Below are 27,005 nucleotides of genomic sequence, written 5' to 3'. Positions count from 1 at the left end.
ATGTAGGGAGGGAGGAGGGAAGTGCTGGGGATTGATATTAGCCAAATTATATTGTTATATTTTGTTCATGTACAAATATGTAAGAATAAATTCTAGCACTATGTACAACTAAAATCATTCTTAAAAATCCAAAAAAAAAAAAAAAGAAAATGTTATGAACATTCCCATAGAAGGGAAACCTAAAGAGATAATAGGTAAATTCTGAAATGCTCAAATTAGGTGTTAGACAAAATGCAACATTTGAAAATAAGCTACTACACTGGAAGTGGCAACACACACCTGCAATCCCAATAACTTGGTAGGCTGAGGTGGGAGGATTGCAAATTTGATATCAGCTTCAGCAACTTAGTGAGACCCTGTCTTAAAATAAAAATAAAAGCTTTGGGTATGTAGCTTAATGGTAAAGCACCCCTTGGTTTGATCTCAAGTGCAGCACACTCATAAAAAAGGGGGGTGGTTTGAGAATGCAACTCAGTGGTAGAATGCTTAGCTAACAAGAACGAGGCCCTGGGTTCAATCCTGGCTCCACAAAGACTGAGAGGCAGAGACAGAGACCACTTTATACTCATTGTTGGGCAAAAATTGAGACATTATTAGTACTATTAGTTGTTAGCAGATGCATGGGAAAGTAAGAGCCTTTGTGCTCTGTCGTGGGTAATATTCAATTAGTGCAATCTAAGATTAATATGTTGGTACTCAGTTAAATTCAGGATGAGGGTCTGGTAGTTTAGTTCGGTAGTAGAGCACATGCTTAACATGCGCGAGGCCCTGGGTTCCATCTCCAGCAGCAAAAGAAACAAAGACAAGGAAAGAAAGAAAGAAAAAGAAAAAAATTCAGGCTGAGCATATACAACGTTTAGGCAAAGTCTCTTTTTCACACATCCTTGAGAATTTTTCACATAAAGGGAAATTTTCCATAAAGGAAAGTTTGTGTGTACATTTATTGTGGAGCTTGTACTAACTGGAAGTTCAGCATCTATCACTGGAGGAATAGTTAAGTAAGGTTTGGTGCCAGCGTGCTGTAGAATACTATGCAGCAATTTGTAGAACAAAGCCAGATGAACACACTATAGTTACGGACATCCCTTAGGGACAAGTGAAAAAAACAAAAAAGGACAGAATTAAGATATATAAGACAATATAATTTGTATGTACTACAAATATATACTCATAAACTGATACTTCGGGGCTTATGAGACTATCACATAAATTCATGGATCATATACATTAGTTGCCATCATAGGAGAAATAAGGGATGGATATGGGCAATGGGAACGAACTGGAAATTTAAAGACATCTGGATGTACAAGGAAAGGATCTCGGTTTGGGGATAGGAATAGAGTAGGAAGAGTGAAAGGTCCTAGCCAGGTGCAGTGGCACATGCCTACAATCCCAGCAACTGAGGCAAGAGAATTACAATTTCAAGACTGGCCTCAGCAAGTTAGTGAGACCCTAAGGAATTTAGTGAGACCCTGCCTCAAAAAATAAATATATGTATGAATGGAGATGTAGCTCAGAGGTAAAGTACCTCTGGGTTCAATCCCCAGTACCAAAAAAAATGTTGCTGCTGAGGGTCTCACTAAGTTGCTGAGGCTGGCCTCAAACTTAGAATCTTTCTGCCTCAGCCTCCCGAGTTACTAGGATTACTGGCATGTGCCACCATCCCCAGCCCCAAAATTTAGGACTTTCAAGATCAATCATCTTCACAACCTTTCTGAGGCATTAGCTTCTAGGAAAAGTGAGATTGACATTCACACTCCCATGCTTGGGTCACACACCTGAGCAGCTCTGACATGGGGCTTCCCCTTCCAGTATCCATGGCCCCTCTCCTTGCTCCAACTTGAAGATGGCTTCTGGTTTGGGAACTTGGTACCCTGTTAACAGAATACAATACAGGGTTGGGTCTAGCCATTCAGGTTTCAGGGACCTTTCAGTGATGCTTCCCATTTGCTCTTCAGGAAAGTTCCCATGTTTGATGGAATAAAGAAATAATTACAGAGGAGAGAGGGACTAAAATATCTTAAGCAAATCAAGGGCAACACCATCACAACTGTGGATGCTTCAGAGCACTGAGCAGCTGAGAATAGACATGTCATACTGAGATCCCTGGCAGACTCATGGGCACCAGTGCTTACCCACTGAAATCAGGTGGTGGTAGTTCTCCAGTGTCACATCCCAGTACAGGCATCTCTGAACAGGGTCCAAATGCTGCCACTCCTCTCTGCTGAAGTTTACAGTCACATCCTCAAATGATACGGATACCTGTAACAACACAACTCTGTAAAGGTGACATGGTCAGCACAGGGGGATGGCAGAAGCTAGATAGGAAATTGTTTTTAATACTCTTTACCATAATGTAACATATAGGGTTTTTGGTAGTTTTACCTTTTATAATGTGAGAAGTAAAAACTTATTAAAAATATCTTGACATTCCTTGTGTACCACATTTATTCATTTATCCATTATGTCATTCTATTTTTTAAAAATGAGGATTTAAATGGGCCTTCTTTAAGTTCTTTAGTTAACTGAGAAACGAGATACAATAATTTTAATGATCAAGTATGTGCTGGATATGTTAGGCAATGGCAATACAGAGTTGAATAAAATATAAAATGACTTAAAGACTTGACTAACCAACAAAGGAAGACAGAAAGGGGTTATGGATGGTTTAAGATTAGTTACATAAAGATGATGTGGTTAGAGTTATCTGGAAGGGAGAAGTATGAACAAAAGTGTGGAGTAAGGAAAAATTTTAAGTACATAATATATTCAGGAAATTTCAAATAGTTCTATATAAAGGAGAGGAATTTATGTAGTAAATTGAGAAGGTGGTTACGAGGAAAACTGTAGAGATATATTAGGGTTAGAACAAGGTACAATCCTTTTTTTTCCTCTTGGAGACTGGACCGCCATTTATATATAGGAAAGGACAGGGTCATAGTAGTGTGCTTTAAAAAAGTAGTCAAGGTGCATCATAGGAATGTTGGAAATGGTTGAGACCTGATGATCAGTGTGGAGATGCACTACAGGGTCCATGTGAGAGAATAAGAAAAGCTGGACTTAGGAATGGAATAGAGAAGTTGAGGATGTAGAAGACAGTTCTGATGCAATGTTCAAAGGAGGCTGAATTGTGGGAGCAGGATGTGGTGGCACACACCTATAATCCCAGTGACTTGGGGGGCTGAGGCAGGAGGATCACAAGTTAGAAGCCAGCCTCAACCTCAGCAATTTAGTAAGACCCTGTCTCAAAATGAAAAATATAGCTTAGTGGTAAAGTTCCCTGGGTTTCATCCCAATAAGAAAAGAAAAAGGAGGCTGAATTTCAGGATGAGAAAAATAGTGAATTCCAGGGCAATATTCAGTGACTGCTTTTACACAACCATGTAGATCATGGTAGTATATACTAAGAGGGGTTCATAGAGTAGGAGGGGGTGGGGAAGAGGATGAACATAATGGCACATTTTGTTCATGTTGAAATTAAGGTGATAAAACTTACAGGGAATTGTATGACATGCTGTTGGAAGAGGATAGAAGTTCTGATTTGGAAGTTCTCAGTACAGAGCAGGGAATCAGATGAGACTGCTCAGCAGGGGCATACAGACAGACAAGACACAGAAGATATACCATATAGACCATCTTTAAACATAGTACAACTAAGTAAAAAACCATTAATAAGTGGGAAATTTTCAAGAACCACAATTTTAAAGTTTAAAAATACAGTTCAGCTGGGCACAGGGGTGAATATCTGTAATCCCAGTGACTCAAGAAGCTGAGGAAGGAGGATTGTAAGTTCGAGGCCAACCTCAGCAACTTAGTGAGACCCTATCTCAGAAATGAAAAAAAAAAAAAACATAAAAAGGGCTGGGGATGTGGCTCAGTGATTAAGCACCCCGGGTTCAATACTCAGTACCAAAACAAAAACCAAAAACATAGTTCAAAATAACTGATAGTCTAAGAAAATACAATTGACCCTCTGTTAACGGCAGGTTCCATATTTGTGGATTCAACCAACTGTGGATTGAAAATATTTGAAAAAAGCGCTTCTGTACTGAACATGTATAGACTTTTTTATCATTATTCCCTAAATGCAGCATAACTATCTATGTAGAATTTACACTGAATCAGGTATTATAAGTCATCTACATATGATATAAAGAACACCAGAGGATCTGCATATGTTGTATGTAACAGTATATCTTGTTAAATTTTTTTTAAAATTATAGATGGACATAATACCTTTATTTATTTATTTATTTTGTTTTTTATACTTATTTTTTTTTAAATCCAGAATGGATCAAAAAGAACAATCATCAAGGATGTAGGTGCCAGATGGGTCAGAAGGTAGCTAGAAAAGTATGCCTTAGGAACATTAGGGATTTAAGAACTACCTTATTTAAAAAGCTACCTAACATAAATAGCTTAGTCTTCCATTGACCCAGCTTCCTTTACCCCACCTACTACAAACATGGCACAGCTAGCTGTCTTGCATTGCAAGGCCTCAGTCGAAGGACCCCATGTTTTATAATAGTGCTCTTGACCAACTAGGATCTTCATCCCCATTCTGGTCTCATTGCAGGTCATGGTGCGTCTCCTTCATTGTGTTTGATATAGTTTCATTCTTTCAAAATATTGCCACTTCAGCACGAACCAACAGGAAGTAAGTCTTTATAATGATTAGTAGATCATCTACCCCTAACCTTTTCACATGCGGCTAAAAATGAACAGGCTGGGGAGAGAACATTGTGAACTTTGTACTGTGTAGAATTATTGCCCATTAAATGTTCATCAGCTAATGGTCACTAAATTTACATATTAAGGAAATTATATATTGAATACTGCAAAAACACAGTAAAGATTGAAGGTTGCCCATTTCTGCTTAGGAAGTTCCTTCACTCCTAAGCTTCATATAGAATGTGGTCTTTTTGGCTCCAAGTACTATTACTGTTTCTCCTCCTTTTGATCTTCCTTTTGTTCCCCAGTGCCAGAACTTCCAGAGCCTTCTCTCTTAGATGCCATATTTTTGTATGCCATTTCAAAAAGTTTCAGTGATGCCTGCTGAAGGGAGGATGCTGCCTGCCTAATGTTTTCTCCTGTTTCGCTGTCTTTTCGGGCCAGGAGCGCCCTCATTTTGGAAATCTCTTCTTTTAGTTTGTTTCACTCATCAGCAGGCAATTGGTCCTTGAATTCTTCCATCTTGGTTTCTGTGTCATAAATGATTCCTTCAGCCATGTTAACTGCTTCAACTCATTCCTTTTTTCACCGGTCTTCTTCAGCATACTCCTCTGCATTTTTAATCATATTTTCAATATCATCTTTACTCAATCCATCAGAAGATTGGATTACAATCTGCTGCTCATGTCCAGTGCCCTTATTTTTTGCAGAAACATGTATTATCCCATTGGCATCAATGTCAAATGTAACTGTAATCTGAGGGACTCCACGAGGGGCTGGGGGAATTCTGATCAAAGTAAACTGTCCCAGAAGTTTGTTGTCTCCAGCCATCTCTCTCTCACCTTGACACACTTTAATTTCCACTTGAGTCTGACTCTTCTTGGTTGGAATAGAGGTGGCCCTATTAATAAGTTTGGTAAAGACACCTCCCAGAGTCTCAATGCCCAGAGACAAAGGAGTGACATCCAGGGGCAGCACATCTGTGACATCACCAGCCAATACACCTCCCTGAATGGCAGCTCTAATAGCCACAGCTTCCTTAGGGTTAACAGTTTTACTCCAGGCTTGGCCAAAAAGATCTTGCACAGTTTGCTGAACCTTGGGCATTCTAGTCATACCACCAATAAGAATCACTTCTCCTATGTCGCTCTTGCTAACTTCTGCATCCTGCATAGCTTTCTGACATGGAGTAATGGTCCTCTTGATTAAATCAGTGACGATCCCCTCAAGTTGAGCCTGGGTCAGCTTCATATTCAAATGTTTGGGTCCAGAAGCATCCATTGTAAGATATGGCAAATTGATGGCAGTCTGCACAGATGAGGAGAGTTGACATTTAGCCTTCTCAGCAGCTTCTCGCACTCTCTGAAGTGCCATGTTGTCTTTGGTCAAATCAACCCCTGTCTCTCTCTTGAACTCTTCACAATGTGTCATAATAGGGCCTGGTCAAAGTCTTCACCACCTAAGAAAGTGTCCCCATTGGTGGATTTCACCTCAAACGTGCCTTTCTGTATTTCTAGGATAGAAATATCACAAGTTCCACCACCTAAATCATACACAGCAATGATTTTGTCTTCAGATTTGTCTAAACCATAGGCCAGAGCAGTAGCTGTGGGTTCATTAATCACAGCACATTCAGTCTAGATATCTAGCCAGCATCCTTAGTGGCCAGCTTCTGTGAGTCATTGAAATAAGCAGGGACTGTGATTACAGCATTTTTTGCTGTGTGACCCAAGTAATTTTCTGCAGTTTTTTCATCTTCAACACAAATGTCCAATCTGACTTGGAGAGTACAGTTTTCCATAAGCCTCAACCCAAGCATCACCATTGGAGGTGTGGACAATTTTGAAGGGAATGTTTTTAAAGTCTTTTTGTAGTTCAGGGTCATTGTAGCACTGACCAATGAGATGCTTGGTGCCATAGAATGTATTGTTTGAGTTCGTGATAGCCTGTCGCTTCGCTGGCATCCCAACAAGTCTTTTACCATCAGCTGTAAAGGCAACAATGGAAGGGGTGGTTCTGGCACCTTTTCCAGCACCTTTGCTTGTTTTCCAGCACCTTTGCTTGTTTATCCTCCATAACTGCCAGACAGGATTTGGTAGTACTCAATACCAACAACTGCACCCTTGATTGCTTCTGATGCATAATCCCTCCTTGAAATAAACCTAAAAGTCTCATGGCAGAGGTTATTCCAGTCATCCTGGTGACAGGTGGCCGTGGGGCCCTGGGAAGCTGCAGTGCCCACGAGTCCAGCCGCTGCATCTCTGCTGGCACTTATCATGGTGGCTAGACCTAGGGAGTAAGGAGTAGTGAAGAAGTGCTCTCTTTATCTTATTTATTTATTTTTATGTGGTGCTGAGGATTGAACCCAGGGTCTCACATGTGCTAGGCAAGTGCTCTACCACTGAGCCACAAGCCCAGCCCCAGTAGTACACCTTTTTACATAAAGGACTTGAGCATCCAAGGATTTTGGTATTGGTAGTGGGTCCTGAAGCCAATCCTCTGTGGATACTGAGGAACAAGTGTAGTATAGTCTAAGAAGATACACTAGATATATCTAGAGCCAACACTAATGAAATTAGTACTGTAAGAATTTACAGGATAATGAAATGGTAATTGGAGTGGAATTAGTCTTCATTGTTCATATTACAAAAGAATACAGTCCAAACTTTGATGAATTAAGCATCTAGATCAAGACATAAAAATATAAAAATGATACAGTAAACCCCTAAGAGAGAAAGACTAAAAAAGCAAAAATCAATAAATTCAGTGCCATCCCAATCAATATCACAACTCAATTTCATGGACTCTGACAAGACTTTTCTAAGATTTTTACAGAAATGCAAATGACCAAGACTCCTGATTAGTAAAAACAAGGTTGGAGGACACGTTTTACAAGACCTCAAGATTGACAAAGTAATGGAAATTTATGACATTGTGGTCTGGTTCTCAGATAGACCATAATCCATTGGAACAGAACAAAGAGGACAGAAACAGACCCACAAATAGGATCATGTGACATATGCCAAAGTTGTTCAAGCAGATAGTGAGGAAAATATTTTCAATAAACAATGCCGTGACAAGTACATAGAGGAAAAAGTACAATTTGATACCTACTCCATATCACGTGCACAAAAACCAACTCCAGATAAATTATACACCTAAAAGTGAAAGGCAAAAACCTTTAAAAGATAATATGGAAGACTATCTTTATGACTTTAGATCAGAAAAATAATTCTCAAATGAGATGAACCAAACATTAATCATAAAGAATGACTGATGCAGCTGGCATGTGACTCAGTGTCTAGAGTGCTTGCTTAGCATGTGTAAGGCCCTGGGTTCAATTCCCAGCACAAAAAAGGAAAGAAAGACGAAAGAAAGAAGTAATGAATGAATCCTGGCACAGTGGTACACACCTGTAATCCCAGCTACTCAGGAGGCTGAGGCAGGAGAATTTCAAGTTCGAGGTTAGCTTGGGCAACTTTAGCAAGACACTGTCTTAAAATAAAATAAAATAAAATAATAGGGCTCAGGATGTAGCTTAGTGGTACAGCACCACTGGGTTCATTTAGCACTTCTATTCATTTAAAAGAGAGCATTAAAAAAGGAAGAAGGGCCAGATGTGGTGGTGCATGCCTATAATTCTAGCAACTTGCAAGGCTAAGGCAGTAGGACCTGCAAGTTCCAGGTCGGCCTCCATAATTTAGCAAGACCCTGTCTCAAAATATACACAAAAAGGGCTAGGAATGTAGCTTAGTGGTAGAGAATTCTGGGGTTAAATCCCCAGTACCAAAAAAGAGAGGAAAAATAGAAAGTCATAGCATAAAAGATATCTGTAGCACACATTACTAATAAAGAGTGTATAGCAGATATTAAGAACTTCAAGCCAGTAAGAATAAGAGTTCACCTAGTAGAAAAACAGGCAGGGGATTTAGACAGGCATTTTATAAAAGAGAAAAATCCAAGGTTAATACACATAGGAAAAATGTTTAACATTTTAGTCATTAGGGAATGTAAATTAAAACAACAAGATACTACTATATAACTCCTAGAATGTCTTAAATGAGAAGAAAAATCTGATAGTTCCAAGTATTGAACAGAACATGGTGCAAAAAGAACTCTCTTATTGCTGATGGTGGTGTGGACTGCTATGACCACTTTGGAAAGTACTTAAGACCTATCAGTTAATTCTGAAGACATATATACAATACATTACACTGTCCAAATCTTGTACAGACTAGATGACCTAACTAAATTTCTACTCTATCTTAACTTTGCTTATATTTGCTTATATTTGAGGACAGGATGCCTGAAGGTCAGAAGTTCCTCTTCAGGTGGACTGGTTGCAACCTGTGTATCTAACATGGTTGCAAGAGTGCCCTCCAAAGAATCACTAACTTCCTTATAATAAAATACATGAATATTCCTCCCCCCTTTTTTTGTACCAGGGATTGAACCCAGAGGCACTCAGTCACCAAGTACATTCCCAGCTCTTTTCATTTTTTATTTTGAGACAGGGTCTCACTAAGTTAGTGAGGGTCTAGCTAAATTGGTCTAGCTAAGCTGAGGGTCTAGTTAAATTGAGGAGGCCAGCCTTGAATTCAATCTTGTGGTTTCAGCCTCCCAATTCACTGCAATTAAAAGGCATGTGCCTCAGCACCCAGTAATATTTCTTGCCTTTATTTGCCTATCCCTCTTCCTCATTCCTTTTACCTTGAATCTATAACCTCCTGACCTCCCCATCTTGGGGGTGAGGAGTTGTTGATCTTCAAGTTTATTGTCCACTTCTATTCTTAGCCAAGAGGAAGTCTCCTTCATTGTTCAATTGATCCTGGGTCTCCTTACTGGTTCCACAATTCTGGAAAGGAAAAAGGACCCTACCTTTGAGGTCAAAACTGGTAATGATTCCATTCATGGAATATGTGTATATGTACAGAGGAGACACATTCAAGAATATTTACGACATTATTCAAAATATATGGAATATTTCATAACAAAAGGTTAAAACAATAATTTAAAAAAATTTATATTCAGCAAATATATGGTATCTACTGTTTTTGTAGGAAAATACTAAGGATATTTTCTCAGCTGCTTTTATTTGTATAATCTCTAATCTCTAAGAATATATCTAACCTATCCACAAACTAATAAAGGGGTACGTGTGTGTATGTGTGTTTGTGTGTGTGTGTGTGTATGTGTGGTAACAGGGATTGAACCCAGGAGGGCTCTATCACTGAGCAATATCCTTAGCCCTTTTTATGTTTCATTTTGAGACAGGGTGTCTTATGCTGCTGAGGCTGGCCTCAAACTTGTGATTCTCCTGCCTCAGATTCCCCTAATAGCTGTGATTACAGTTGTGTGCCACTATACTTGGCTAGACTGATATTCTGTGGTAGGGAGATTTTGGAAACTAGGGGACAGAACAAAGTGAATGTATTACCTATTCAAAAAATTAAATTTCAGAAAACGCCAATAGAAAAAATGGAATTGACACATTTCTTTCTATTTTTCCTGCTAAGTATAGATGAAAACCCAAAGCATTTAACAAAGATAAGAAGACTGAAAGTTGAAGAGAAGAAGGCATTCTGGCCAGGGGCTTTAGAACCTAAGGAATGACAGAGCACTGAGTTCCCTGAGTTTTCTTCTGGCCTCAGATATCCTGGACTAGATGCTGGAGAAGCTGGCAACCCAGAAGGGCAGTGGGCTTGGATAAAAGCCCCAAGGAAAGTTTTTTGTCTAGGCAAAGGACCAAGAAAAGAGAAATGTACCAACTCAGGAAAAAAAAAAAAAACTAGACTAGGAAAGAACCAGGAAAATATCAATGTGAATGAGAAAAGGCAATCAAGAGACACCAACATAGGGATGGGGATGTAGCTCAGTTGGTAGAGTGCTTGCCTTGAAAGTGTAAGGCCCTAGGTTCAAGCCCCAGCATGAAGAGGATATAGATATTAAAATAATCTGTTAAAGCTATTGTTATTACTAAGTGGAAACTTAAAGCAGCCATCATAAAAAGATGTATGCCTAAAAGAAATACAAAACAGAAAAGAAAGTCTCAGCAAAGAAATAAAAGATACAATGAAAAACTAAATGAAATTTTGATAACTGAAAAATACAATAACTAAAATTAAAAACTCAGTGTATGGGCTCCAAAGCAGAATAGAGAGAAGAGAGAAAAGCATCAGAGAACTTACAGTAGAAGTATAGAAATTTCCCAATTTGAACAGAAAGAAAATTGATTAAAAAAAATGAACAGAGCCTCAGGGACCTGTGAGACTGTAGCAAAATATTTGACATCTATGTCATCAGAGTCTCAGAAAGAAAGGAGAAAGAGTACTAGATTAAAAAAAAAAAAAACAACTATTGAAGGACTAATGGCTGAAAAATTCTCAAATTTGGCAAAATATACCAAACTAGAGATTTAAGAATTTGAGCAAATCTCAAAAGTATAAACCAAAGAAATCTATGCCAATATGCAGCATAATCAAACTTCAGAAAACTAAAGACAAAGAAAAAAATCCTGAAATAAGCAAGAGAGAGATGACACCTTACCTATAGGAGAAAGACAAAGTGACAGCTGATTTCTTATCAGAAACCATGAAGATAAGAAAAGGAAGTGGCATATTTTTCAAGTGTTCAATGAAAAGAATTGTCAATCCCAAATTCTGTATCTGACAAAATTATCCTTCAGACATGAAGGTGTAATGGCCAACAAGTATATGAAAAGAAGTTTGAAATAAAAAATTATTAGGAAAAATACAAATCAAAACTACAAGGTATTGGGATAAACCAAATATAAAAATAAAATTATGATAGGGCTGGGGTCGTGGCTCAGTGGTAGAGCACTTGCCTAGCATGTGTAAGGCACTGGGTTTGAGTCTCAGCACTGCATATACATAAATGAAATAAATGTCCATTGACAACTAAAAATTATGTAAAATATAAATAAAATAGATTTTGTAAAGCTGGATGAGGTGGTGCATGCCTATAAACCCAGTTTCTCAGGAGGCTGAAGCAGGAGGATCTCTTGAGCCCAGAATTCAGGGTTAGCCTGGGCAACATAGCAAGATACTGGTTTTTTTTTTTTTTTAAGTGGACTTTCCTACTCAAATTGTGCCAGCCTTGGTCAGAGGGAGCACTTTCAAGTTAGTTCTTGTGTCCTTTGGACAGGTCCCCATTTTTTGAGCTGTTCCTTGCTTTCTAGCAGAAGTTCTTCAGTAATCATTTTGTGCTTTGTCTGTACTAACTCTGGAGTCAGCCATTTCTCCACAAAGCTCTAGTTCCTATTAGTATTTATAAATCAAGGTACATTCATGCGTGGCATGTCATTGTCTTTTCAGGGGTCCAAGCTAGGGATATTTCTCCTTATAATACAATGCCAATTTATAAATGTAGAAGAAATGACAGAATCAGAAAAACACCATTAGGGAGACAGCATAGTAATTCATTGTTACAGGTAAGAATCATTGATATAGGCTATAGTCAGTGGGCAAAAAGTATGAAAAATGAGGTATTTACGTAGTCTCAAACTAGTCCTCTATAAAATACTTAATAATTACAATGGAAAGAGAGTAGCATTACAGTGCAGACGCCTAACAGTATCTTAACCAGGTAGTCAAAGTTAACATTATCAGTAACAGGATAAATGGATATTGAATGCCTCTCAACACAAGACATTGAGAACATGGTGTCAACATCTGTCAACCTCCTGTCAAAAACTGAATAACCTGCTGGGTGCTGTGGTACACACCTGTGATCCCAGCAGCTTGGGAGGCTGACGAAGGAGGATCATGAGTTCAAAGCCAGCCTCAGCAAAAGTGAGGCACTAAGCAACTCAGTGAGACCGTGTCTCTAAATAAAATACACACACACACACAAAAATAGGGCTGGGGATGTTGCTTAGTGGTCAAGTGCTCCTGAGTTCAATCCTCGACACCCTTCCCCCAAAATTGAATAATCTGAATTTAATTGTTTACTGTTAACAAACCCAAATTGAAAGTTTGTTTTTGAAACTGTCCATGTCATGAAAGTCATAAGTTATATATATAATTTAACATAAATATAACTTATGAAATGCCTTCAGTCCTGGATGGGGACATAATTGGACATAAGGGACATAATTGTGACACCTAGAGAAACTGCATGTAGACAGTCCCAACTTATGATGGTTCAATTATGATTTTTCCACTTTATGATGGTACAAAAGCAATCCCCACACAACCTGTCTGGTTTTCACTGTCAATACAGTATTCAATAAATTACATGAGATATTCAATACTTTATTATAAAACACACTTTGTGTTTAATGATTTTTACCTAACTGGAGGCTAATGTAAGGGTCTGAGCACATTTGAGTTAGGCTAGGCTAAACTATGATGTTCAGTAGGTTAAATGTATTAAATGCATTTTTGATTTGTGATATTTTCAATTTACCATAGGTTTTCATGATGTAACCCTATAGTGAGTTGAGAAGCATCTGTTTTAGATATTGAATATTAAATATTTAGATAATACACACTGTATATTATATAGTACTATATCAATATTAAAATTTTTGATTTTGATAGTTGTCCCATAGTTATAAAATATCCTTTGATGTGTGTGGACTGGGGATTGAACCAAGGGCCTCACAAATGCTGGGTAAGCACCCTACCACTGAACCATATGCCCAGCCCTTTTATTTTTTATTTTGAGGCAGGGTCCCACTAAGTTGCTGAGACTGGCCTCAAACTTGTGAACCTCTGAACTCAACTTCCTGAGTCACTGGAATTCTAGCTTTGTACCACCACACCTGGCTGAGAATGTTCTTATTCTTAAGAGATAAACATTGAAGTATTTAGGAGTCAATGGGGAATTATGCCTGCAAATTACTTTCAAATGATTTGAAAGTAAAAGTCATCTATTTATTTATCTATTTTTATTGTGTTGGGATGGAATCCAGAGCCTGGCTCATGTTAGGCAAGCACTGTACCACTAAGCCATAACCCCAGTCCTCAGGAAATTAAAAAAAAATCTGTGTGTATACCCACATACACATTCATACATATAGAGACAATGAATGCAAATGCAGTAAAATGTTAATGATTGGTGATTCTGGATGAAGGGCATATATAATTATTTGTATTATTCTTCCAAGTTCTCTTTAATCTGAAGCTATTGTAACACAAGTTATCAAAGAATCAAAGCTTTAAATCTCTTAGAAAATATAGGTGAAGCCAGGCACGGTGGTTCCATGCCTGTAATCCCAGCTACTTGGGAGGCTGATGCAGGAGGATTACAAATTCAAGGTCAGCCTCAGGAACTTAGTGAGACCTCATTTCAAAAAAAAAAAAAAAAAAAGGTTGGGGATGTAGCTCAGTGGTAGAACACTGACTTAGCACGTGTGAATCCCTGGGTTTGATTCCCAGAACCACACACACACATACACAACACACATGCACAAAGTCCAGTATTGGTTTAAGCTCTGGGCTAGGTAAGGATTTCTTTAAAAAGGCAGAAGATAGTACTAAGTAGCAAAGAAAATCTCTAATGACTTGACATAATGAAATGAGAAACCTTTATTCACTGTGAATGTTGGGCCTTCCAGAACCCTGAGGGTCCTCTCCTTATTGGTGACTATTCATGTGCACCGAGCAGACAGCAAGTCCCCAGATTCCTGCCCCAATCTCTCTCCTCACCAACTCTCTGGAGCACAAGCCCTGAGGGTTGCTGGGAGCAGTACCTGAGCCCTGAACAACACACTTGAGTGCCCCCTTCATCACCCAAAGGCAGTCATCCAGGGAGCGGTTTGAGCATCATGACTGGCTGCACTTTCCTTCTGACCCTTGCTGGTGTGAGGCCCATGGGGGAGGAGCCTCAGTGGGAAGGAGAAGTGGTTATTTACTACCCAATATGGATGTATTTACATATTTTAATATCTGACTGTGTTAAACATATTTTGCTTTTAAATTTAATTTTATTTTGATTAACATTTATTAATTATACTGTTATACATTTTAACAACTGCTGCTGCCCATCTATGGACTCACAGCCTGAGATGTTAGATAAAAGAATTCCCTTATCTAACCCTCCTTCTCTGGAAGTCACTAAGGCCACATACACAGGATCATGTACAAAGACCATGCCAGGCATTACAAGCATTGATGGATGCAAAAGGAATATAGGCAAGGGACACTCTGCACTGATGACCCTGTTTAATCCCCTATCCTCTCAAGACGCTTAGAACTACACTATGACTGGGAAGGCAGGTGTGTGATCATGGAAGAGGACTGTGGTGGGATTTGGGTATGAAATTGATGACACAGACCCACCCATATTCCAACCTCATTTGCCACATATGGAAATGTGTAATTAGTCTGGGCAGTTTCTACCATGGGGGATGGTATGTGTCCCTGCCATCACAAGGACTTTCTTGTCTTAGGTAAGGACCCACATCCTGGCTCTTCTCTGCTCTCCAGCTAATCACAGTGGTATCTCCCTTCTGGATCATCACAGTCCCAGCATATTGTGCACCCTCACCCTGGGGATGCTCTGGGCTGCCAGGAAGGACCACTTACTACCTACTCTGTCTCTAATCCCCTGACCATCTGCTTCGGTTGGGGATGCAGGCCACCTGCCTAAGACTGCTCTCATTCCTGCTCCAGGGCACTTGTATATCACCTCGGTGATGTGATCCTTCCCTTCCACTTGGCCCAGGCCCAGCAGAAGGGCTTCCAAGGCACTTTTGCTTCTCCAGACTTTCCCCTGCTCCTTCTGCTGGTTCTTGCTCCTCTGAGTGTTCCCCATCTATTTCTTATTCCTTTTGACTCTTCCTTGGTCCCTTTTTACTATTCCCTCTAGATGGTTTTTGTTTTCTGGGTGCCTCCCCCTATTCTCTTGTTTATTGCTTCCTTTGGCTGCACCTGAGTTCCTCTAACTATTCATGCATCCTGTTTCCTGTTTTGCGTTCCCTCAGACACCTGTCCTTCCAGTAGGTCCTTGTTCTGTGGCACCATTGTTCTGATGGAGCCGTAGCTGATCTCACCAGTCCCTGGTTCCTAAGAGCTTTTCTTGTTCTTTTCAGCGGTTCACAGACTGGTTGCTGTTGGATTTCCCTGACTGTTTTCTAATCTCTGGTTCCTTTTCTGTGCCCTTGGACAGTTCCTTGCATACATCTCTAACATACTGTCTTGTGATGCTCATGCTATTGGCCTATGGACCACACTTTGAATAACACCAGTCTGGCTGGTTCCTTAGCCTGGGCTCTTAACCACTAAAGCACACTGCTTCTGCTGTATATTCTCTACCATGACTAGATTCTGTATTTCTACCATTTTCATTATTCACATTACGTCTGTCTACTGGCTGGTTTCTATGGTCATCCCAGTTTGCCCAGGAATTTTGCTGTTTTAACATTAAAAATCCCATGTACCCTTAGTCAGCCTATTCCTGGGAACTCTGGCTGCTCCCCAATCTCTACCTGGCTTCTTCGCTGCTCCTTAATCCTAGTGATAACTGTGTGGGATCTCTGGCTGTTAACCCACTTTAGTAATTTATCCTATTCCTTCTGGTTCTTCACTAGTTTCTTTAGCTCTTCCCTAATTGGTCAGGCTGCTACCCACACCAGATATATGTTTAGTGTTCACTCTGCCTGCTCTCCTAGAGCCTCTGGTTATTTCCTGGGAGCTCTGGCTGACAACCAGAGCCAAGTACTTTTGCTGCTGTCTCTGGGTGTTTCCCAACTGAACTGATCCTTGTGTCACATGTTCCCTGCTACCCTAGACCATTCTGCAGCCTTGGAAGCTCTTCTGTCATCTTTTCCACTGTTCTACAGATTCTGTTCTTTCCCTGATCCCCTGTAATTATCTCCTATCTCTACCTATATCCTCTGACTGCTACCTATTCTCAGGGTCATTCTTGTTCCCTGGTATATCTGCTGTCTTTCCCCATGCCCTCGAATTGTTCTCTGAACTTAAGAACCATTTTCTGGTTCCTCTGGAAGTTGCTGGACCCTCAGGCTCATACTTGGCTTCTTGAACATTTTTGCCTTTTCTATTTCATCTGGCTCCTCTTTTTCCTGGTCCCTCCTCCTATGTTATGATCCTTCTGATTTTTTATTTGTTTGTTTTCTTTTTTCATACTGGATATGGAATCCAGGGGTGCTCTACCAGTAAGTACATCCCCAGTTCTTTTTATTTTTGAGAAAAGGCTTCTGGTTGCTCTTAAACCTCATGTTCTTCCTTGCTCCCTAACAATGACTACTTCTCTGGTCTTGATGACTCTTTCATAGTCTCTCTGTCCCACTATATCTGTTTGTTCCACTATGCCTCCATTTGTTCCCTGGAACCATGGGGTATTCTCTAACTCCAGTAAGTGCTCCATGGTCCCTCCAGCTGTTCCTTCTTCCTTCTCAGCCTTTCTATTCCCTATGGCTATCCCCTCAGCCCTATTTTTCTTCCTGGCTCTTCTCCTTGATCTCCAGTTTCAGCCACCATTTCTTGGTCCAACGGGTTACTCCTCAACCCTGAGGACATTTTTATTGGTTCCTTGGTATTTCCACCTATTGCCTGCTCCTTGATATCTAATGGAAAAAAAAAAACAAACCAAGAATCTAATGAATAAGTGAACAACTAGCATTCATCAAAGACCTGATGATTTCCATTTCTTCTCAAGAAAGGCCAGAAATCTGTGGTTGGGAAAGAAAAGGGGTGAATGGAGAATGTGCCTTGCAGAGCCCAAATCATTCATCCAGACAGCCCAACATATTGGCTGGACAACAGGCCATCTGCAGGACTAGGGAGAACCACATTGTGGTAGTCCCAATCAGTGTGCCATTGACTATTATGAGTAATCAGAGCTTAGACAAGGTGGAAGTATACCACTATCAACATTCATACACTTACCAACTAATGCTTCTATATCTTTCACTCAAAAATATAACTTCAGTGACTTGAGCTAAAAAGATATAAATGCAAAACTTTTACCATAGCAGTTTTAATCACATTAGAAAGCCTAAACTACCCTAAATACATATTAATAGTGGACTGTGAAGAGGATGGGGAGATGTCAGTCAAAGCATACAAAGTTTTTGTTAGATAAAAGGAATAAATTTTTGAGATCTACTGCATAGCACAGTGACTATAGTTAATAACATAATGCATATAGTAGTCCCCCCATTATCCATTGTTTCATTTCTCATGGTTTCAGATACTCATGGTCAACTACTGTCCCAAAACATTAAATGACCAGATGCAGTGGTGCATGTCTGTAATCCCAGTGACTCAGGAGGAGGCTGAAGCAGGAGGATTACAAGTTCAAGACAGCCTCAACAACTTAACAAGGCCCTAAGTAACTTAGTAAGACCCTATCTCACAATAAAAAATAAAAAGGGCTGGGGATGTGGCTCAGTGGAAAAGTGCCTCTGGGTTCAATCCCAGTACCAAAAAAAATTTTAAATGGAAAATTCCATATTTTGAGACAGAGCCCACAGTCACATACTTTTATTACAAGTATATTGTTGTTTTATTATTAGTTTTTTGTTACTATTCTCTTATTGTTTATAATTTACAAGTTAAATTTTATCATAGGTATGTATGGAAAAAACAGTACAATCATGTGTTGCTTAATGATGGTGACAAATTCTGACAAATACATCATTAGGCAATTTTGCCACTGTGCAAATATTAGAGTGTACTTACAAAACTAAGATGGTTATGATACCACTAGGCAATATAGTCGTGTGAGATCACTATTGTATTTGTGGTCAATTGTCAAATGAAGTGTCATTATGTGGTGTATGACTGTATATATAGTATTTGGTACTATCTGAAATTTCATGCATGTAGTAGGGGTCTTGGAACAAATCTCTCAAGAATAAGAGGAGGCAGGCATGATAGCGCAGCCTTGTAATCTCAGTAACTTGGGAAGTTGAGGCAGGAGGATTGCAAGTTCAAGGCCAGAGCAACTTAATAAGACCCTGTTTCAAAATTAAAATTTTAAAGAGGTTGGGGACATAACGCAGTGGTAAACACCACTAGGTTCAATCCCCATCACTGGAAAAAATAAGAAGGGACTGCCATATTTCAAAATTGCTGAAAGAGCAGATTTGAAATTTTTTAAAAAGGTAAGTATGTGAGGTTATAGATATTAATCAGCTTGATTCAATCATTCCTTAATGTGCTATGCACAGATATATCAAAATATATACAGTTATTATTTGTCAATTAAAAATAAAAATTAAAAATTAAAAAATGTTGGACATCACATATGTATTAAAGAAAAATTTACTGCCTAGAAACTTTAAACTGATGAGTTAAAAAGGAGGTAACCATGGGGCTTGGCATATAGCTCAGTGGTAGAATACTTTCCTGGCATGCACAAGACCTTGGGTTTAATTCCCAGCACAAAAAAAGATAACTTAATAGTATGATTCCATTTTTTATGCTGGAATTACAAGGAATTTTCTATTCTATTTGTTAACCTGTATTTTCTACAATTTTATTATGAAATAATGAAAAGACATAAACCAAAATTATTTTTTAAGTTTAGTATTATCCCAATGACCACATGACCATGAGTCCCTGTGGCAGCAATCTCTTTCTCTAGGTGACATTCACAGGACGGTCTGAAAGGAGGGAGCTATGGGCAGGGTCTCCTGTTTACACAATCTTAATGGGAATCCAAATGTGAAACTTGGTCTCTGCTGCAGTGCTGTGAGGGGGGTGGGTAAACATTCAGAGGACCTGGCTATAGGCCAGTGCTGTCACTGCCACCTTGAGAGGCCTGGGCTAATCTTGAACCTACTCAAGCCATTTTACTTATATCTGAAAGGAGAAGGAAGAGTTGGAAGGGCCCTAGAGACTGTGGTGGCCTTATTACCCTGCCAGTCTCTAAAGTTTCAAGAAAAAAGATTTTTGGCACCTAAATCAGGATAGAGAAATCAGCAGCTCCTCAGAAGCCAGTGGGACAGGGGGGATTAGTGGAACATCTGTAAAGAACCCATGTAGAGGAAAGGGCTGTACTGGGTTAGGGGTTGCATTTCCTTGGCCATGGCTGGTGGCTGCTCCCACCCAGACCTCAGCCTTAGACAGCCTGCAGGAGTTTCCTGTTCTTCTCCTCCAGGCTATGGGACTGGACCATCTATATCCCTTTCTCCATCAGCCACATTACCTTTTCCACTGAAACCCACAGGGATCTGGATGTGGTGACTTCAGCCATGTGATACTTACTCTTAGCAGGAGAATCTAGATTTTTCTATGGGGAAGCAAGTATGGAATCTGTGACTTCCTGTGACTCACCTGTCTCTTCCCTGAGGCCCTGGGGACAGAGAAGGGGTATTTCCTCACTCAAGGAATTCCTACCCTTGGGGTCCTCTCCCTCCTCACCTCAAGCGAGCTGCCATGTTCCTCTGCAGCCAGGGCCAGGGACGATTGGAAAGACTCTCCATTGGCTGTCATGTTCATGCTGGACCCTTAGGCTCTCCTGCTGATGATTTGACCCATCCCAGGAAGTTGAAGCTGGACTGACATCTGTGGGTCCACCCTGAGCTGCTGGCACAGGTGAGCCTGGTTGGAAGGAAGATCCTGCAGTCCCCACTAAGCGTTCTGGTCCTGGGACTCTGTGGTGGCTCCAGGAAAGCTGGAAAGACAGTACTCATAGTTAGCCACTCCACGGTCACCCACAAATGCTTCCTGTAGGCACCAAGGGGCAGCTCACTGTGCTGGATGTTTCAGAAGGGAAAAGTTGAGTAGAACCAACACCCACCTAATGATAGCATGGGATGTAGGAAAGATTCACAAGATTTGGTGTAAGATGAATGGGTGTTGGATTTACAGCTTTTCTACATTCTATAGTCATTCTAAGTTGAGTTTGTCTTAAAACAAGATGAAAATACCTATCTGTTAGGTTGTTAGAGTTAAATGAAATGATGCCTCTGAAGCACTTAGACCTACCCAGCCCCGGAATACATTCGATTATTATTAAATGTTGCTATTATTATAAGGTACAAGTCATGTTTTGTTGACTACCAAATTTCACATTCATCTTGAGAGCTAGGCATTACTTTTATTATTATTCCCATTTGCTATCTGATAGAGCTATTCATATATGTAAAGAAATTCTCCCCTCAAATCACCCAGGTTGAAGGGGAAGACAGGGATTTAAGCCCAGGTATGCCTGGTTCCAAAGTACCTTTTCTTTTGGTAGTAATGGGGATTGAAGCCAGGGGTACTTTACCCTGAGATAGCTCCCCAGTCCCTTTTATTTTGAGACAGGGTCTCAATAAGTTGCTGAGGCTGGCCTTGAATTTGTGATCTTCCTGCCTCAGCCTCCAGAGTCACTGGGATTATAGGCTTGTGCCACTGCACTTGGCTCCAAAGTGCCTTTTAAAAACTACTGAGCCATGTGGTATTCTATATGTGGTAGTCACAATAACATTTCTGTTTCCAGTTTCCTTCAAAGTGTTCTGGCTGAGAGGTGACCATGTCACAAGTACATAAACTGAGGTTATTATAATTCAGTATATGTTTTGGGCAACTTACATAGCCCACTGTCTTTTGTCAAAGATGCAGACTTAAACTCACACTCCTCCCTCACCATTCCCATCTGGGCTCTGAAAAAGAGCAGGTCTATACAGGTTGCTAAAACATCAGCCCAAACTGTTCAACAAAAACTATCATGAATGATGCCATCAATTGGTGTCCACAGGCCCCTAAATAATCACCAACGTAGGCAATACATCCTCAATACAAAATTAACATTGATCTACTCTATGAATCAATTGAACCTCTGGGGTCAAAGCTGGCCTCTAATAGGACCTCATAATTCACAGCCCACATATATAATCAGTGATCTTCATAAAAGCCTCCGTAGATCTTCCAGTCTATCACATACCAACTCACACAGTCCTGCAATAACCAATGTGCACAGGACCCAATTCATGACTTCTATTGTTCTACCCCAAAATTACTCCCCAAAACTTGTTTTTGGGGTGGGTACCAGGGATTGAACTCAGGGGCACTCAACCACAAGCCACATCCCCAGCCTTATTTTGTATTTGATTTAGAGACAAGGTCTCACTGAGTTGCTTAGCACCTCACTTCTGCTGAGGCTGGCTTTGAACTCTCAATCCTCCTGCCTCAGTCTCCTGAGCTGCCGGGATTACAGGTGTGTGCCACCGTGCCTGGCACTCCCAAAGACTTTTAATTCCTTGATGATCTCCTTAGTGCCCCAATCAATAAACTCATGGACTGAATTAATGACTTTAGATACTTAGATCTCCAATTCTTATTCAATCTCAAGAATTTCTACAGAGGTCCCAATCACTTACTCATGTATGTCTCAATTATTTCCCTTCTAGGATTCTTCCCAGTTGTCATTTACTACCCCCATATGAATGGCAGATATAGGCCCTGGATTATCCAATTCTGTTGGATCCTAACTCTTTTATCCTCCCCCACAGAAATCCCCCCAAACTTTAACTCCCAGAAGAACCCAAACATCCAACCCCAAACCTGGATTGATGTTGAATTGAAATGAAACACTTAAAACACTTCCAGACAGAAACAGCATGTTATTTGTAGCAAAAAGAAATTACAAAGGTACTAGACTCTTATTTGCAACACTAGAAGCCATATTAGAAGAAAACATGTACAAATTATTGAGAACTGAGATCCAAGAATGTGAAACTCACTCTGGCTAGATATCATTCTTCTGTCAGAGCAGAAAAAACATGATTTTAGACATAAAAGCATTACTGCATAATATGACAATTATTCCCACCTCAGAATGTTCAAGGGAATAGTCTAATTATAAGCAGAATAGTAACAGAAAGTTCAAAATAGAAGGAAAGTATTTTGAAAAATGACTTGAAATTGACATATACTAATATCTGAATAAAGATGAGGCAATTGAGTATTTATTTATTTTTGCAGTGCTGAGCATTGAACCCAGGGCCTTGTGCATGCTCAGCAAGTACTCTACTACTGAACTCCTGGGCTTAAGCAAGCCTCCTGCCTTAGTCTCCCAGGTAGCTGTGTATGTACCACCAGGCCTGGCTTGAGGGCTTTAGATAATGGTCTGGGGTATGGCCAAGGCAACTTTTAAAATTACCCATGTGATTCTAATATTTGGAGCCATTGCTTACAATGACCTCTTCACATAGCCCTTCATCCTCTGCAAATCCTGTGGCAGGGAGATTAATTTAAGGTTACCCACTAGTTCGACTAGAGAGGCAACAAAGTCCTCACAGCCCTCTTTCCATAGCACTCTGTTATCATATTCTAGAAAGGCTCATATAGGCTTCCTGGACCTTCATCAGTGGGCCTCTTCAACTTGACTATGCTTAAAAGTCACCTGGCTTGCTTGGTGGAGCAGATATTTTGTAATTGAGCATTTAGAATAAATAAAAGTATTGCTATCACTGAGTGGAAATTTTTAAATACCCTGGGATATTAAACTTAGCATAATGTCCTGTAGGAACATAATGTCCAGAATTAATGTTCATTCATGCTGTTGCAAACAGCAATAACTCTTTCTTTTTAAACACTGAGTAATATTATTTCATTTTATGTGTGTATTTTATATGCATAATCCACTATTTCATCCATTCATCTATTGACAGACACTTAGGTTGAATCCAGGTCTTGGCTATTGTGAAAAGTACTACAAACAACATGGAAGTACAGTTATCTCTTCAAACTCTGAGTCATCTCTTTTGTATGTATACCCAGAAGAGAGATTGCTAGGTCATACAGTTGTGTTATTTTTAATTTATTGAGGTCCCTCCACATTATGTTTTCCATAATGTCTGTGCCAAATTACATTCTCACTAACATGTACAAGTGTTCCCTTTCCTTCATACATATTCACTAACACTTAATCTCTTGTCTTTTTGATAATAGCCCTAATAGGTGTGAGGTGATAGCTCATTGTAGGTTTTTTTGTTTGATTGTTTTGGTACTGGGGATTGAACCCAGGGACCTTAACCATTGAATCACATCCCCAGCCCTTTTTTATTTTTTATTTAGAGAAAGGGTCTCACTGAGTTGCTTAGGGCCTTGCTACGTTGTTGAGGTTGGCTTTGAACTTGCTGAAGGGTATGGAAAATAATATTCCTATAAGACAGCCCCTGAAGAAAAACTGAAAGATGGTACAGCTTGGGAGGAGGGAGGGGAAGTTAGCCAAGCACTAACCTCTCCCAGTAAATCCTTTCCCCAAAACAATAGGCCCTGAAAGAAGGGGGCAGATACTGAATGCTGGACTCTGGACTCTGTCCTTCTCCATTGCAAATTAATCCTACTGGAGGCACACTAAATAGCAAAACTCTGGGAAACAATGAATCCTAGAGGAAGGAGAAAAGCAATGGGCAAGATTCGAGTACTCATCCCTCAGGATACCTCCAGGTAATAATGAGTTTCAACTTTTAAACAACTGCCTTCCTAAGTTAAAGTTTTAACCTGAACAGTTAGCCCCTGTCTGTCCGAATGGCACATTCACAGTTTCCAATGATTAAACCACCTTCATTGTGCCCTATAAAACTAAAATCCCCTCTGTAACCCACGACCATTTTCACATCCAGAAAATGAGCCCCTATGGTGCCCGACTCCGCAAATGAATAAAATGCTTCTCTGAATCTGTTGATCCTCCTTCCTCAGCCTCCTGAGCCACTGGGATTACAGTCATGCATCACCATGCCCAGCTTCACTGTAGTTTTGGTTTGTATTTTCCTGATGATGTTGATGAGTGATGTTGAGTACCTTTGCATATACCTACTGACCTTTTTTAAAAAACAGTGATATTCATTATTTTATTGATACATTAGAAATGAAAATAAACCATGAGAAGCTGCAAAGACATGAAACTTCATGAAGATTAATAAGCAATGGAGCCAGGCATGGTAGTGCTAGCTTGTAATCCCAGCAACTGGGGCAGATCATGAGTTCAAAGCCAGTCTCAGCCAAAGCCAGTTGTAAGCAACTCAGTGAGACCCTGCCTCTAAATAAAATACAAAATAGCGTTGGGATATGGCTCAGTGGTTCAGTACCCCTGAGTTCTATCCCTGGTGCCAAAAGAAAAAAAGCAAAAAAGCAATGAAGGCACATATTCTAAGTTAAAATTCGCTTGCCTTGTAGGGGATGAAAGGACTACACACACAAAGGTCATCAATGGTGAAATTACTGACAGTTTCTGTCATTTGTAATTTATTTATGTATCAATGAAAAGTTTAGAAATAAATTTAATGGAACATTGACTACTGTTAACCTCTAAGCCAGTGAGTACAGGTGAGAAGTCATAAGGTGCCTAAAATTTCTACAAACACAGGTTTACAAAAAAAAAACAAAACAAACAAACAAACAACAACAAGCATAGAATCAAAGCTCTCTGGCAATGTTGAAATTTGTTCTTGGGAGAAAATTCCTATTTTATGATGTTTGAACACGCTCTTTTTTCTGTTGGATACTTTCTTTTGAGGGAAGAGTATCTTTCCTTCAGTTTTGATTTGTCAGACCTTTCTACTTCAGACAAGTCTAGTTTATCACTCATCTTTGTTGGCATCAGATCTGCTATTTTGCTGCCCATTATTCTGCTCCCCCACACCACTTTACAACCCAGATTGTTAGCCCGGAACTTCCTAGCCAGTAACTGGCCCAGATTGTTAGCACCCGAACCTTCTCGCCAGTCACTGGTCCGTTGTTATTAGCCCCCAAAATTCCACTACTTAAGAATAGCTCCCCGGCCATTTTCTCTCTCCTCCTGGCTTTCACTCTCTCTCTCTCTCTCACCCTATAGGGAGACACTCTGCCTGTCTGCTTAATAAAATCTCTTGCGTGAGTTCCTGCGTCCGAAGTGGTTTCTGGGTGCTTTCAATCTTGACTAAATGAAAGACTGAAGATTAAGGCTAGTGTAAGGCGGTGGTCTCTGAGTTCACACCTTGCTCACTCAGGATCAGGTTGCTGTTCCTGTGCAGAACCAGGTGCTTGCAATTCCGGTAGCAGGCCCCACCCCAGCCCTCTGATTGGATAAGGGATCCCAGACTCACCTGCTGGCCCTCCCTCCACTTTAGCCCTGCAGGCCTGCATCCACTGTCTTCTCTCTACGTAGGACCTCACCTCTCCCTATTGGCCTTTTTTTACTTCTTTGCACCTTTTAAAATGAGGTTATTTGGGTTTTTGCTACTGAGTTTTGTGAGTTCCCTATATATTCTGCATATTAATCCCTTATTGAATATAGGGCTCAAAAATATTTTTCCCAATTCATAGGCTGCCTTTTCATTGTTTTTTTTTTTTTTTTTTTTGCTATGTAGAGACTGGGGACATGAAGGAGAAGGAAATGGGGAGATGTAGGTCAAAGGGTACAAAATTATGGTTACATTTGATAAATAAGTCCTAGAGATCTAATGTACAGGAGGACTATTGTTAATAATACTATATTATATATTGAAAATTTACAAAATGAGTAGATTTTAGGTGCTTTTACCATGCATGTACACATACACATGGGTAACCATGGAAGGTGACTGGTATGCAAAATTGCTTACCCATAGTAATCATTTCAGTTGGATATGTATGTTAAAGCATCGTGTTGTACATTCTTAAATTTATATAATAAAATATGCAAATGTAGAGGGGAGGGCAAGTTATGCATCTCTATGGGCAGGTATTGCTATGATGTAATACAGATCTAGTGATGTACAAAATATAGACAATCACTGTTGTAAGGAAGGTGAACATAACTACTAGCAGAACTGACAAAAGTAATCAAAATTCCAAACTACTAAAATTTTGAAATAATGGGAATCAGGAGGCAGATTAAGAAAAACACGAGCAGGTCTGAGGCTGTAGCTCAGTGGCAGAGAGTTTGCCTAGCATGCAGTGAGGCACTGAGTTTCAATTCTCAGCACCACATAAAAATATACAAATAAAACAAAGGTATTCTGCTCATATTACAACTACAAATAATTTTTTTAAAAATGAGCAAACCAAAAAGGCAGGAAAAGGGGAAGAAGAAATTTCAACCAAGTAATATGAATAATAAACATAGGAGGCATAAAATAAATATTAGAATTCAATTAAATTGAACGAGGTGAATTCTGCTACAAAAAATAAAGACTATGGAACTGGAGTTTTAAACACTCTGAAACTACTAGAAGAAAACACATGGGAAACACTTCAAGACATGGATACAAGCAATGACTTTCTGAGAAGCACCCCAAAAGGAAAAACTGACAAATGGGATTATATCAAAATGAAGCTTCTGCACAGCAAAGCAAACAATCAAAAGAGTGAACAGACAACCTATAGAATGGGAGAAAATATCTGCCAGCTATTCAGCTGACAGTGGGCTAACAGCCAGAATATATAAAG

At 39.8% G+C, this 27,005-nt stretch overlaps 1 protein-coding gene and 1 pseudogene across 5 annotated transcripts in view; both read right to left on the bottom strand.

Moving 5' to 3' along the window:
* Positions 1-27,005, bottom strand: part of ZNF41 (zinc finger protein 41) — a 56,313-nt gene that overhangs the window by 13,183 nt on the left and 16,125 nt on the right. For 3 of the 4 annotated variants that reach the window (XM_079123510.1, XM_079123508.1, XM_079123509.1), the window contains 3 exons: positions 20,028-20,280; positions 2,136-2,262; positions 1,779-1,874 (listed from right to left, as the gene is read on the bottom strand). In XM_079123510.1, coding sequence (XP_078979636.1) covers positions 1,779-1,874; positions 2,136-2,262; positions 20,028-20,105 — 301 coding nt within the window. In that variant the 5' untranslated portion in view covers positions 20,106-20,280. Of the gene's footprint in view, positions 1-1,778; positions 1,875-2,135; positions 2,279-20,027; positions 20,281-27,005 lie in introns of all 4 variants that reach the window. The other variant, XM_079123511.1, reaches the window with a different exon arrangement.
* On the bottom strand, positions 4,805-6,964 carry LOC306650982 (stress-70 protein, mitochondrial-like; annotated as a pseudogene). Its single transcript has one exon. The product of its transcript is annotated as a stress-70 protein, mitochondrial-like (transcript).

This window comes from Sciurus vulgaris (assembly GCF_902686455.1).
Source record: "Sciurus vulgaris genome assembly, chromosome: X".
NCBI classification, from domain to species: Eukaryota; Metazoa; Chordata; class Mammalia; order Rodentia; family Sciuridae; genus Sciurus; species Sciurus vulgaris.
The sequence above is the reverse complement of the archived record's forward strand: the minus strand, read 5'-3'. Positions and strand labels throughout refer to the sequence as shown.